This window comes from Vulpes lagopus, chromosome 4 (assembly GCF_018345385.1).
Source record: "Vulpes lagopus strain Blue_001 chromosome 4, ASM1834538v1, whole genome shotgun sequence".
NCBI lineage: Eukaryota > Metazoa > Chordata > Mammalia > Carnivora > Canidae > Vulpes > Vulpes lagopus.
Genome location: NC_054827.1, coordinates 13,123,606 through 13,138,550, shown reverse-complemented (window position 1 = coordinate 13,138,550; position 14,945 = coordinate 13,123,606). Strand labels below are relative to the sequence as shown.

At 48.1% G+C, this 14,945-nt stretch overlaps 1 protein-coding gene across 1 annotated transcript in view; it reads left to right on the top strand.

The window, feature by feature from the left end:
* The window catches only part of ENPP6 (ectonucleotide pyrophosphatase/phosphodiesterase 6), a 116,348-nt gene that overhangs the window by 87,012 nt on the left and 14,391 nt on the right, over positions 1 to 14,945 (top strand). The window contains exons 4-6 of the mRNA XM_041752211.1: positions 4,222 to 4,363; positions 5,098 to 5,277; positions 8,041 to 8,178. Of these exons, the coding sequence (XP_041608145.1) occupies positions 4,222 to 4,363; positions 5,098 to 5,277; positions 8,041 to 8,178 (460 nt within the window). The remainder of the gene's footprint in view (positions 1 to 4,221; positions 4,364 to 5,097; positions 5,278 to 8,040; positions 8,179 to 14,945) is intronic.

Genomic DNA, 14,945 nt, shown 5'->3' with positions numbered 1-14,945 from the left:
GCCTCTCAGAAGGGTTGGTCAAATAACAACTGGGTCATGAGAGCAGAGGACACAGCTGCTGTCCATTGTTAAGGTCCAGGCTACAGAAAACAGCTCCCAAGGAATTCCTTTAGGATCCCAGAACCTCAGTGACTCCTGGTGCCTATAAAGGAGTGGACGGATGACGAGATGGTTCTTTCCACAGGCCACGGAGCAGCTGGCTCAAATGCCCTGGCCTTTGTCCATCTTCCCTGGGGACTATGAGGGAAGGGGCTCAGTACAAAGGCAAAAGCCATCCAGGGGCATCTGGAAGGAAGAGCGAAATGGAAGGCATCTCCTTCCCTTTGCCCCCTTTTGCTGTGTGTCAAGCACGTTACAAACATCAGCTCACTTAATACGCAGCGTAGTCCTCAGTGGAGGTTTTTCACATGACAAACTGAGGCTTCCAGATATTTCTGCTGTTCTTCTGAGACCTCCAGGTCTCCAGTATAGCGAGATTCACATCTTTGAACCCAGATCTGTCTAATTCCAGTGCCCTATCAAAGTATAATTTTCAAAATTAAGCTTCTGTCATGTACTCAATACATAGGTACATGAGAATTATGCCAAAGTTCAAATTACTTTACTGCTGAGGGAATCGGGGGATGACCAGGCTGGCTAAGTGGAGAATATGAGAAACACACCTGCGAAGGAAAAAAATGATGCAGGACGATGGCATACGATTATGGTGCGATGTAGAAATGCTTCAAGACTTAGAGGACAACCAGACCATGATCCTTGGGACTGCTTTCTCCATCAGGCAAAAATAGCCTTCATCTGACTCATTTCCTACAGGTTCACAGCTAAGTTTACACAGCCCGGGCTCGAGCCGGTCATAAAGTCTGGTGACCCGTAAGCAGGTTTATTAGACACTGCTCTTGTAGGACGCAGGAATGACAGGCAGCTGTTTGTTGGGCCTGATTTCTAAGTGTTGGATCACTTTTCTTAACAGTTGATAACTTCAACCATCCCTTTGAATTGCCCCCCATTTCTCTCTCCCTAAGTCTTCTCTTTCCAACTCATTTCAGCAAGGAAAATGTATGTGAGGTTATGGACTTTTACACTGAAAAGAGACCTGGACAGCGTCCTAAGATGATAGGGGGACCTAAGATGATGGGGGACCTGGGTATCTCTGAAACCCTAGGGCTGGGGGCTCCTTGCAGCTCTTAAGTACTGGCCCACAGCCACATGTCCTTTTGGCTCAGTTCCTGGACCCCTAAAGCTATAAATTATAAATGGCCAACAACAGGTCTGCAGGCATTTCCACCCATCGCTCCTCACCCAACCGCCCCATTACAAATGAGCTGACCTGTGATGGAGACCAGATCCATGTGGAAAACAGCTGGCGACCAAGAATCTGTCTGCTAAACTCCAAGCAGGCGAGAGCTCTCAGCCCTTGAAGACTCGCGTTCCTAATGAATCGATGAAACTCCAACCTAGAAGTCTTTTCCAAAAGTATGTGCATAAATCCCTGAATCGCCAGCATCCCAAATCCAGTGTTCCTCTCACCTGGGGTTGACAGCTCCTTGAAAGAAAGTCGTCGGGTAAATCTGTGATACTGGCTTCTTGATCGCACAGGGATCTGTGAACATGGTGAAGAACCTGAAAGAAACCAGCCGAGTAGCTGCCTACAGTGCAGTGACCTACAAGCATTGCCTTGAGCCTTAATGCAACAGTCAACCCTTTGGTGAAGTTTTCGTTCCGTGCAAGCCCTACCCAGAAACGTGCACCCTTGAACACAGGATATGCTGCGTGAATTTGCACACCTGGGAAGCTACAGATGCAAGTGCATAAAGCAGCTAAAGGCTAAGACTTATCTGAGGGAATGATTTTATGGAAGGTTCCATTATGTTCATTAGTTTATCAGTGTAATGAACATGGGCCTCAAAAAATTTTAGGGATGTGTACGAAAATGTCATTACCTAGCGAGAACTTTCACCCACCACCCACAGGCTTGTGGGACCCTGGAGTGACTTTTTGTCCTCTGCTGTCTATAGATGGATTAGTCATTCACACATTAGTGAGGATGAATAATGATAATATCACTTGTGAGAAACACCTAACCCAGTCTCCACTGTGGAGGAGGGTGGTTAATGGTATTTGTTAGCGAAGGGCCTGTTTTGTTCTAAACAAGAGAAAACACTTGACTAGCAATTTCGCTTAACTTGAAACCAATGTGCTTTCGAAACTATAAAAGAAATGCCCTTTAGGGTGCACAGAAGAACATCACGGCGTCATTAAAGGGCAAGCCCTCTTCGCAAGTATGACCATAACGAAGGAAGATTCCAGGCTTTGGAATATCTTCTGAAAACTGTTCCCCAGTGTAGTCAATGGAGGAGATTTGAACTTTCAAAAGCCAAGGCTCGTAGAAATGTTCTCACCTTGGAGATTCATGACGTCAGGACTAGGTATGTCTCTGTGAGGCCTTGAGTAAGTCCTAGAATCCTTTCTGATCTGTTTCCCCATCTGCAAAATGTACAAATGCTTTTCTATAGGGACCCTTTGCACGGTGGTTCCGGTATTCTGCATTCCAGGCATGCCCAACCCCCAGGCATGGAGCATTATCCGTCAAGAAGGGTGAGATTCTTAACAGAGAATAAGGACCATTCCCACAAGAAGGTTAAGCAAAATGCTGCCCCGTTGGTGTGGGCCACTGAGGTCTTTCTTAGTGGTTGTGGTCAGGGTTTTGGAGTCAGCCCATCGTGGGCTTGAGTCCTGGCTCCATCTCTCGACAGCTGTGTGGTGCGGACAACCATATTGAGCTCTCTGCTCAGTGTGTTCCTATCTTATAGGGTTGCTGTGAGGATTAAATAATGAATGAAAAACCTTCAATATCATGCTTGACCCGATGTCATTTATTGAGCACCATTAGTATACTTTCAACTGACCGTCATAGAGCTCCTGCTGTATGCCAAATACAAAAAGCTACAGCTGAGCTACAGTGGAGGATGAATGGCCATCCTCTGAAAGAACTTCAGGGTTTAGAGGAGGGGACAGAACCTCAACAGGCCACTACAGCTGAGCGTGAAAGAGCATTACTTCGTGGAAGGGGCAACATCTCCCCCTGAGACCTGGAGGATGAGGAGGAGCTGGTTTTAGCTCTGGTAATGCAAACCCCACTCTCTGAACAATGGAGAGGAGATTTTCTCCTCCTCCGTGGATTGCAAGACACGAGGCACAGCAGGCTCTGAGGACACACATTCTTTTTTTTAAAGATTTTATTTATTTATTCATGAGAGACACAGAGAGAGGCAGAGACACAGGCAGAGAGAGAACCAGGCTCCATGCAGGGGAACCCAGGACCCCAGGATCACGACCTGAGCCAAAAGCAGACACTCTACAGCCGAGCCACCCAGGCACCCTGAGCACACATAGTCTTTTATTGCTCATGTTCCAAGTGTTGGGGCGGCCACATCAGGAGACACCATGCCATCTCATTTGTGTATGTGTGCATTTAAAATACAGCTGTTCAAGAGAAATAAGGCAAGGCAGCACGAGTATTAATTATTAGCCCTTGTAAAGTCCAAACAAAAGAATTAGCTTGAATTTCTTTTGCATTGCTTCACCTTCTGACCCTTACTGCTCTCATCATTAGCATCGTCATCATGATGATCATTGTTCCCTTCTGGGGCTTTGGGAGCAGTTGTGGGGAGAGCTTGGGCTGGGGGTGGGGGAGGGATGGGGGCAAGCACTGTGCGAAGGAGGGAGGTGCATTCCTCGGCACTGGCCTCCCCTCCCCGACGCCTTAGGCCTCACTCCAGTCCAGATCACTAGTTCCTGAGCATTCTTCATCCAGTGTCAAGGGCTCGGGTGGTTAGTACTCTGCCGTTGTCACTATCAGCACCGTGGCCGAGAAAGACAGATCTTCCAGAACCAGGGTCTCCCTGGGCCGCGTGGAAGTGTGGTCACTGTTAGGATTGACTCCGTCCACACTGGAGCTGGCCCTTCATGGAATAAATGTCCTCATAGAGTAAGTGTCTCTTAATAATAGTGTCTATTAATAAGGGCCACATGCATGAGTGGGGCCCTCAGGGCTGGGCCGTCTCCACGCAGTTGTCCTGTGTCCGTTTTAAGGCGGCAGCTTTGTCTGGCCCGCGGGCCAGGGGTCTGGGGGCGCCGGGGCCTCCACAGAGGACCGCTGAGTGAGGGGGAGAGAGCCGGCGAGGCCTCCCTCGACTTGGTCTCTCCACCTGCTCCTTCCAGGAGCGGCCGGGCCGACCTGGCGGCCATATACCACGAGCGCATCGACGTGGAAGGCCACCACTACGGCCCCTCCTCGCCTCAGAGGAAGGACGCCCTGAGGGCCGTGGACACCGTCCTGAAGTACATGACCAAGTGGATCCAGGTAACTAAAAGCAAAGCCCACCAGGCTGCTCTTCCCTCTCGTTACTTCCTTCCCGTTTCCCTGACTGCCATACCCCCCAACACCTTCCTTCTTGCTGTCGTTAGCTGGCCAGGCCAGCGGCGGGCTGCGATGGGCCTGGTTTCTTCACGCAAGGCCTCTTCAGACACCAAGGGATGCCCTTGTTTTACAGGCAGGCCAGCAGGGTTGAAATGGCCAGATCTGCATCACTGCCTGGCCTAGCTGGCGAGATGGCCCAGGTCTTCACCAAATAACTTCAGTAAGTCTGTTAACCAGGCTCAGGTGGGCATGCAAACCAGACCTGGGTTCTGTGCCTGGTGCTGGATGACCCCAGATAGGGTAAAACCTCCCTGGCCTTTGTTTTCCAATCTGTAAAATGGGTATATGACAGTTCCCATATTACCACACAAGTTTGCAGAAAGAGCCGAAGCAAATGAAAACCAAGAAAGTGGCTGGAAAGGCTAAATAAAGCCCAGGAGGGGCGATTTCTGGCTCTACCAGAAAGCGGAGCGTGCTTTCACATTGCCCTCCTCAAAGTGCTTCTGCGGTGATTTTGAACTGGTCTCATCAGGGCAGAAAAGTAGATGATTCAGTCTAGGATTGAGAAAGGATCCTTTCCCCTATAACTTACGGTTGACAACACTTCTTTATGAGACTTTCCAGAGTAAGCACGTCTTGGTCCGGGCGCCGTCCTGACGACCTCTGTCCTCCCACAGGAGCGGGAGCTGCAGGACCACCTCAATGTCATCATCTTCTCAGATCATGGAATGACTGACATTTTCTGGATGGACAAAGTGATCGAGCTGACCCAGTACATCAGCCTGAGTGACCTGCAGCAAGTGAAGGACCGAGGACCTGTTGTGAGCCTCTGGCCAGCCCCTGGGAAACACTCTGAGGCAAGAAGCACCACGATGGGGGGAAGGGGGAATGGGGGTGAAGAAGGAAGCTGACCTTGGCTCTGTGGTTTTAGTGCTGGCCAGGAGCTGGGCCTCTGGGGGCAGATGGCCTATTTTGCTGCTCACTTGACCTCTGCCAAGTTGCTCATCCTCCTGTGTCTGTCTTCTCTTCTCTGAAACAGGCATGATGGTATCTACTGCATGGATGTTAGTGGAAATTAAATGGAGATAAAGGATGTGCGGTGCTTGGCATGTAGAGCTCTTAGCCCTTTGGTAGGGCTATTTTATTTTATTATTGGCCCAAATGCGGCAATTCTCAGGCAAAACTAGGGGGGATATCGGATGCGTACAGAGAATGCTCTTTCTCCGGAACAAAGCTGCCCTTCTGATCTGTTCCCATCAGGGAACTGGAGATAGAAAGTGATGAATGAACAAAGGCTGAGGCCACATGTGCCATGGGTCAGCTCCTTATCTAAGGAGCCACGCTGCTTGGGTGCAGATCCCACCCTGATCACAGACTCGGAACTCATAGCTCCCTGACCCGGCCCCTTGCTTCTCTTGGGTCCATGCAGGGGGCATGGACCCATGCCATCATAGCCACCCTCCTGGGCTGCTAGAGAGCACACAGAAGCTAGCACACACATGGGCCCACCTCAAGGATGACCTACATGCCACTTATTACAATGATCACCATCGACGGGGGGCGTCCCCAAGAGACTGCTCCCTATAGTCACTGCCTTCCAGGAACTCAGCACCCTGAGATGGCTAGACTTCTATTTACTCTTCTCTCCAAACCATAATTATCTGTAACACTTGGTAAATCATGATGAGAAAATGAGGAAGGAGCAGGGCCTTTGGCCAGCTGCTTTGCCCCATGTTGCCTCATCATGTTCCAGGGTAAGCTCTGGGGCTCCTGCCCACTCCCAGAGAGAACTTCATGCTCCAGACCAGGACATGAGTCTCTTCCTTGGGAGAGGCTCAGACAGCTGCCAGTGGAGGGGCCAACCACAGGGTGCCAAGAATAGGCCTAGGGTGGGCCTGGCGCCTCCATCTATCCTCATGGCAACAATGTGGTTGATGGATGCTTGTTGGTATTGATGGACACTGCGTGCAGGGGGCGGGGGGTCCTCTCCACTGGGCCTTTTAGCCTCCTCCTGTCCACTCCCATATAAAAGTCTAAGATCTGTCTGTTTGGGGATTGAGAGACACAGTTGCCAATAATGCCACTCCTCCCCAGTCTTGCCCCATTTCCTGGGGACGCTCCTTTTTCTCAAGTTCCATGGTCAGGAAGCGGAGGTGAAATTCTTCAGTTCGGAGCCAGGAGGAATACTCTACACATTGGCAGGTCCCACAGAAAATGGCTTCTTGCAAAGAAGTTCTGTTTTCTTGGCAAGGAAGACCATCTGTATCTCCGACTTGGCGCTCAGGGACGTGCCGCCTCCAGAATGCTTGAGCATCAGCAGCTTACGAGCTGGGAAGAGCTTCTTTCAGCGCGAGGTTCAAGCCAGGCAGTTGTCTGAAGCAGTTGGTGGATTATTCAAGAGTGGGGGCTGTGTTTGGGTGACAGTTTGTCATGTGAGGGACACAACAGTTTGTGAGACCTGGTATGTGTCATCAGATTTTTCACGTATCCAAAATCTTTCTGCAAATGCATCCTACTTTCCTTTAGAACTATGGGAATCATAACTCATGGGGTCGTCAGAAACTCTCTATTAAACAGCCTGAAGGCTAATTATTCTCCAGATTTGAGTTGAAAAACTCAATTTTAGATTCAGTTCTACCCAGGAATATGTGCCTGATTTGGCGAAGGGCCAACAAGTCAACATCAGCCAGTTGATTTTAATGTCAGCCATAAATATTTAAGCTGCCGCTAAATATTGGAAATCTGTGCGGAGTTTACACCCTCATCATGAAGATAGTGTAATGAATGGCAGACAATGACTAGTACTTTTAAGACTCAGGTATAGGTAAGATGGGCTCTAGGTCAAGTCAAAGGACAAACCCTCTTCTTTGATCTTAGTGGCATTTAACATCAGGCGGACCCATTCCTCATTTGCCTTTTAATTTTACTATAGTGTTTTTGACATAGATAAGCTTTCGTAATCTTGTCTATTAACTACTGAGTAGACGAATTATTATAAAATATTGTAAAGTAAAAAGGGACACCTCTGTTCAGTAGCTATCTAAGAGGTTGGAAGCTACTCTCTTAAATTATAAGTTACCATCTCCATAATTCTCCTTATAGTTTTACCATATATGTTCTTTAGTTTTATAGTTATTTGAACTTCACATAATAATAATCATCCTGTCTGTATTCTCCCACAACTTGCTTTATTTGTTTTTCTCAAACTGAGGTCCCAGAGATCCGTAGCTCTGTAATTGGTCCATCTTCATTGCTGTGTAGTATCCCACCCCAGAACCACACAGGTTATTTTTTCCTTTCACTGCTGCTGGGCTGTTCCAGGCTGCAGTATAGATCCCTCTATGCCTCCTGGTGCACCAGTGTGAAGGGTTCTCGCTAGATTCCTAGGGGCTAACTTGTTAGGTCATGGGGTATGTGGATCTTCAGTCCCCAGAGATGAAGCCACCTTGTTCTCTGAGACATATGGAAGGTTCTCATGTTAATGGAGTCAAACCTATCAGGTGTTTCACTAACTTTCTCTCTTTGGTCTGTAAAGTTCTCTCTCTCCTCCGGGTCCAACAAATATTCACATATAGTTAAGAAAGAGAAGGCAAAACCGATCACTCTTGTTCTCTTCGCAGGTGTACAACAAATTGAGAACAGTGGAACACATGACTGTCTACGAGAAAGAAGCCATACCAAGCAGATTCTATTACAAGAAAGGGAAATTTGTCTCTCCTTTGACTTTAGTGGCTGATGAAGGATGGTTCATAACTGAGGTAATCATAAAATTATGACAAATATGTTCATTAGACCAATTCTATCAAACAGCCCAGGATAAATAATTATTTGGCTTTTGCCCTTAAAAGATTTTGTTTTCACTTAGGTATCCTCCGTTGCATTCCTTCCACTTTTAGAGACTCAAAAGACGTGGTCAGGTGACTCTGTAGACACAAACCGTAGACCTTAGACTTTATGGCTCCACCGTCTCTATATTTTAACAAACTGCCCTTAACTCAATTACCCAGGCTTACAATGTAACCTATTCAGTTTAAAGTGGAACAATTACTGTGAACCAAAGCAATCGCTCTAGGGCAGTGAAAATCAAGGAGAGGCTCAGCTCTGCTTTCACCTTTTAGAGAAATGTTTGGCAAATGCAACTCCAGAGATCCAGGTTCCCCAGTTAGCCAACTTGGTTTTACAGAGGAGATCATCTTGCGTTTGAGGTCCAAACCCTCGTTGCCTCGCACACACGAATGACTCCAGCAGCTCCTACCTCGCTTGGACTGCAGGCTCCCGGGGCTGGGCTCTTGGATCCACTTTTCTGATCCCCGGCCAGCATAGGAGGGCAGGCCTTCAGGGGACCCGTGGTTAAGGCCTGTCTAGAATACGTTTGTGGAGAGGACACGGGTTATCATAGATGTGAGTTTGCAAGGAGCTTGCAGACAGACCAGAGAATGGCAGGTGTTGGCACATGGGGGTCTCTGGTTGATGCCAATGAGGTCTAAGGCCTAGAGCTCGCATGATTCCCAAGAGAGAGGGCAGGTGATCAACAGAAATATGGATCAGACAACTGAGTGGAAGTCTAGGGACCTAGGTGTGGAAAAATGGGAGTTCCCTGACGTGAAATCCAGGCCCTGAGGAGGACCGAGTCATTCCTGTGTGCTCTCAAAGAGGGGCATCTGGTCACTCAGGAAACAGAACAGACCCGGTCAGAGCTGTCAGCCTGCACAGTCCTGAGGCCAAGCGGGGCCCATCTTATCATTGGACTTTGGCTTCCACACTGTGTGACTATAAGTTTCCAAGAAGGTCCTTCTGCCTCCGCATGCTTCTTTCTTCACTTTATCACACTGTTTGGGGGTTGCCTGGAGTGAGATTATTCCAGGCTCACAGCGTTTTCATATACAGTGATTTGCTCACAGCTTCCTTTGAACACACGTGCAGTCGACTGCGTCACCTGGGTAGGTGCCTATACGACTTTATTCCCTAAAGCCAACTTTCCCCAAGTCATTCAGAAGGGCTTACGTTTTAAAACTTTTTCAGTTCAGGAAATTCTAGTGGAATTACTGTGAGTTTTTCAAAGCGAAGAGATGATAAGGGTCAGTCTAGTTACCTGTCACTCATTTCTTAGCATGATGATGGGCATCTAGTGTTTCCTTTCTCATATTTAGCTGAAATCAAGTGTACTGAGAGGCTGGTTCATGGTGGGGAGGGCGAGTGAGGTGATTTGGAGTAATTTATGGGAAAGTAGTCTTGGGTGGGAAGAGTGCCAAAGCCAGAGACACCGCACAACTAATGAGGTGCCATCTCCATTCCAGTGGGAGGAGCCCTGAACCCTCCGGTAGGGTAGGTGGGCACCAGGAAAGCTGCTCTAGCTCTGAGTGCTTTCTGCAAGGTAAGCATCTTGGCAGCAGCACATCCAGCAAGGAGACGCACGGTGCTCCACTGAGTGATTAAAGCACAGTGATGGGGACCTGGGGGTATCAGCAAGATACTCTCGGTTGTAAGTCATACACCACTTGAATAAATGTGCCCTAAGTAGTAAAGGTTTATTAGCTCACATAACTAGAAGTCTGGAGATAGACAGTTCTTGGGTTGGTTCATCCAGCTGCTCAATCATATCAATCATATCAGGCCCCCCGGTCAGCTCTCCTGCAGTTCTTTTGGCTTTCCCCTCAGGGTCACAAGATGACTGCTGCAGCCCCAACCATCACACCCCTTCAGGTCACCCCAAAGCAGAAAGGAAGGGGTGTGGCTTCTTCTGGTTTGTCTCCTGCTTTTATTAGGGAGCAAAAAATATACCCCAGAATCAGAGGCAGATACGGGTTTTACGGGACTCTGACAATTATAAAATTTGGTGGGGTCTCTCTTAAAGAAAAGAATATGTGATTACAAATATAAAATAGGTGTAAGGACTCAGGAGAAACCCCCGAGAATGAGAAGCCCTGATGCTTAAGATTCTTTAACTGCACTGTTAATCTGCTTCTGCCCCCACCTCGCTAGCCAGCCTCCCCTTAGGTCTCATCCAGAAACAGCAGCGTGGCTAGAAAATTCCTGCCTTGAGTCTGCTTTGGTCCTAAGACCTAGCACTATGCTGCAATGTGGAACCGGGGTGCCAGAGTCACAAGACAAATGTGAAACAGAGGCTGGGGAATGAGACATACAGGGCCCCTGAAACTTAGATCACGAAGGTGAGGAGGTGATAGGAGAATGAGGACAGAGGTGCTGGCGAGCTGGGGGTGGCCCACTCACAAGGCCGAGTGATGGGGCCTCGTCACCTCCTCCCTGACCTCCCAACACCCCCACACACACACCAAGCGTCCAAGGACCTGCTCTCCTGCAGGAAGCCTGCTGAATTATGTGTCTTCCGAGAGCCAGTCACGTTCTGATTGCACACCATTTTATAAACTACCTCATACCATGTTGCTTTTGTGTGTCTCACGTGATTATACAACACACAAACACACATTTGTGTGACCCAGAATGAAGTCAGTGAGTTAACAGGGGCTACTCAGGTAACTGTATGGCTTAAGAAGCAGGGCAGAAGCCACTGGAACAGAAAGGAAGAATGCCTAGTGATTGACAATTACTTGAAAAGTTTTAAAAAATATATAATTATTTACAAAAAAAAAGGAAATTTGGGGTGATTTTTTGAATATTTGAAGGAGGAAGTGTTTTGTTTTGGTTTGGTTTGTTTTTCAACAAAGAAACCAGAAGGAAGAGAAATAGGACGTAAAAAAACAAGATTCTGAAAAGATTAGCGTTGACCCACTAAATATCGGGGCCATCAACATTGTCTCGTTCCGCTTTAATTATTAATGACAGGTGCTATCAAACTAATCTTCATTGATTATGCCTGGTTCATTAGAAACTTTGCAATGACTCCTCCTCCACAGTGTCAATGACAGGAACATAAAGTCATTTTACCTTCTGCAGGTAATCAATCCATCAAGAAAAATTTCTTCTTAAGATTTTGGTCAACAAAAACAGTCACAATCAAGTCCCTCCCTCCACCCCACCCCCTGCCCCTGTCCCTCTCAGTGACTGTGCATCGAGGACATTGTCAGCCCTGAAGGTAACACACTACAACGTGACATGGAACACAAATGTGCTTCTGAGCTCCCTAGCAGCCAGTTCAAAGAGGGAAGCCCAATCGATGACATTACTGTCATGTAGAGTGTCTATAACATAAAAACACAAGTGTTTTTCTGAAAAATCATGGTAGTCCTTGAGTCCTGAGAGACATTAGATGTCTTTCAGCTACTCCTTTTTGTACCTTAGTTTCCCAGACTGAATGAATGTCTTTATCCTTTTACTCCTGTCCTTAAATTCCGTGGACTTTTTTTTTTTTTTTTTTTCCGAGACTCACAGGTCAAAATGATCATTTCTGATTCTACCTTGATATAGCTTTGGGTATGATCTCTTTGTCTTCTGGAAAATCCTAAAAACGAGCGTTCATTTCTTTCCTGTTGCCTTGGTCTTTTTTCTTTTATATCTTCCTGTAGTTGATTATACGTACTTGACTGCAGAGAATGGAAAACTCCGTTCTGCATCTTTGTTCCTGCTCAGGGCTGGGCTGTAAGTCCTCCACATGGTGAAAGAGCACTGTGTTTGGCTCCGTGGCCTGCACAGCAGTGCACAGCGCATGTGAGGATGTTTCTGTGCACGACTGCACTTTGCGTCTGCAGCAGGGCCAACTTCTCAACCCTGAAAGCAATCTCTGTGGGTCTGGGTTTGGATAGCAGAGGAGTCTTTTTTTTTAATTAAAAAAAATTTTTTTTCTGATTTAGACATGATTAGAAAAATGGCTGAGTCAGGACAGATTGGTGCTGGTTGAGGCCAAGAAAATAGACTCCCTCTCCCCTTCCTTCCTCTCTATGGCCTCCATTCTGCAACATGCAAGATTTGGCTTCCTTGGCAACAATGCCATTCCCACAGAAACTCCAACTTTTTGCTACCAATTTAAGTTTTGCAGACTCTAAGGCAGCTGCTCTACTGGGAAGACTTAATTGAGTTCATTTTTTTTAATGGTCACTTAGAGAGCTGTCACTGAAAAAGGTAAAGACAGGGAAGCAGATTGAATCTGTCACCTGGAATTGCACAATTACCCAGTGTGACTGCTGTTGCTGTCACAGAAAAGCAAGCTCCCCGGCCAGTGGCTCCCCACAGTTTGCTTCTGCTCCTGCATTCTTTAGTATATGGACAGGGCAGCAATCTGAGGTGCTCGTATTCCCAGAGGACCAACTAAACACGAAGAGTGGAAAAATCCAAGCCACCTACCTAGGTGGAGCCCTGGCCTATCACACCTGCTGGGCTCCTTTCTTCAAGGGCTGCCTAACTGATGCCCCCACCCCCTCTGTCTCCCTAAGACCTGGTCACTGTCCTCTGGAAACCTCTTTGCTTGCACTTGCCAGGCGTCAAAGGCCACACCATTTCTGAGCCACCCCTGACTCCCCACTCCTGAGGTTTCACTCACCCATGCCCTACACTCATACCTCCCCCAGGGGCACCTTTAATGAGGTTGGACGTGGGGTCACCCCAATGCGGGGTTCCAAGGACCCTCAGGAGGGAGGCCCGGGGATGCTATGTGTCCTTGGCATATGGGATAGTCAGGAACAACACAGGAAATGGCAAAGTGGGGGAAATGCTGAGGGTAGTTCCTGCCAAACTCAAGTGCATCCTTCCATCCTCCACCTCCATCTACATGCGGCTCCCCCACCCCACCCCCCCCACACACACCCAGGAGCCAGGGTCTTCTGAAAACTTTTGTGGGCAGAAATGGTGCAAAGTGAAGAAGAAGTTATCATTAATTCATCTGAAAAAATTTTTGAGCGTTCCCACACTCAGAAAGGCACCTCTCTTAGGCTTTTCAGATACCTTAGGTCACATCTTGCTGTGGACACACAAAATAAATCAAACTGAAGCACAGATGCTCACAGACACAGCTCAGAGCTCTGGTGGCTTCATGCTAAATGTGGTTTCCAGGGAAGGAGCTGGTCGGTGCCACTTTCCTGCTCAGGGCCCCGCTGCCTCTACAAAAAACCAAGGCCAAGCACCATTTTTTTTCCCTTTTCTTCCATAAAAGCGAAAATCCTCCTTGGATTTCTTTCAGTTAGCTACTGATGTAGTAGGTCTTTTGCAAAACCAAAGTGGTGTAACTCAAACTTTCAAAAAGTGGGGGATACCTGTACCCAAAACAATCTGTGGGCTCCAGTAACATCATGCAGAACCCCTGGGGTGCCCTCTCCTTCTCGGCTACCACCTGTCCTTGGGCCCAGCTCAAACACCATCCCTCCCTTGAAACACCAGCTCTCCCCATTTCCTCCATCCTGGAATTCTCCTGAAAGCCAGAATCCCTCCCTCTCATGCTACTGCTTTTGTTCATCTGTTCTTTTACTCTTCCTTCCTGGGGGGGAGGCTCCTTGAAGGCAGCCCCGTGGCATCTCCACCTTCTTTTTCCTAGTGGAACCTGATACATGGCAGAGGCTCAGTATGTGAATTAATAAACGAATTAGCAAGTATCAAGACAGTTGATTCTGGGTTACTTATGAACAGGCTGTTGTTCACCTTGCGGGTTTGTCAATCAGTGACTAAGTACACAGAGGTAAGTTGAGTCAGGAAAGCCTTTCTTTGGGGCTCATTACTGGCAGCCCGAGAAGAGATTTCAATAGGGAGGAGGTGTTCAAACCAAGTGATGGCAGGTCTCCTAGCTCCAGCTGGAGGCCAGGGTTGTGGGGGAGGCCAGCTCTCGCCAGCCCCCTTGCCCCCCTACCCCTGCTTCAGGGGGCCTCCCTGGAGCCTCCCCTCCACGGTGTCCCCCCTTATACCACAGTGCTCAGAAAGGTAGGATAGGGCCCCAGCCTGGTGAAGGATCGTGAAACATGGTGGTCGTTCTTGATCTTCTGGACTCCTGTCTGAGTGGAGGGAAATGCAGCTAAGCCAGGCCCAGGCTTCTAAGGGAGGCCAATATTTGTCTCCAGGGGAAAGATTTATTTTGAAAACTGGCAAAGGATATGAAATGCCAGGCTCAATTCTAAGGCCTGTGGTTGAATGGCAGTTAGGCCTGGACCCAAAATATTTGGAGAAATAAAGACAGTCTGGAAAACGTGGCTTCTGAGTTTTAGTGGCAGCTAGAGTGGTGTTGTCCAGGCCCAACTAATTGAGCCTCAGGAAGTCGGATGTGGAGGGCTGGAAGCTGCTTACTTTCTGGGGGTGATTAGGGTCTTCTGGGAGCACACACACCCCCTCTTCACCCTTGGCACACTTCAGGAAATGTGATCCTGGGGAGAAAGAAAAAAAAGGAGCCCAATGCACACAGTGCTCTCCAACCGTTCACTGTACTCCAAGGAATTCTGTTTCTCTTGAGCCTGGCTGGTTTTGCTCTCTGACATTTTCTATTCAAAGGGATTAGTCTGTGTGTGGCAAGGGGGCTTTTTGGGGTCTGACCAGGGCCTGAGGCCTGAGCATTTGGGTTCTGTTTTAGGAAAGCAGCCTCCCAAGACACAGAAGGAGACACCGTTAGGGAGACGTCTCGTTGCGCTGGGGT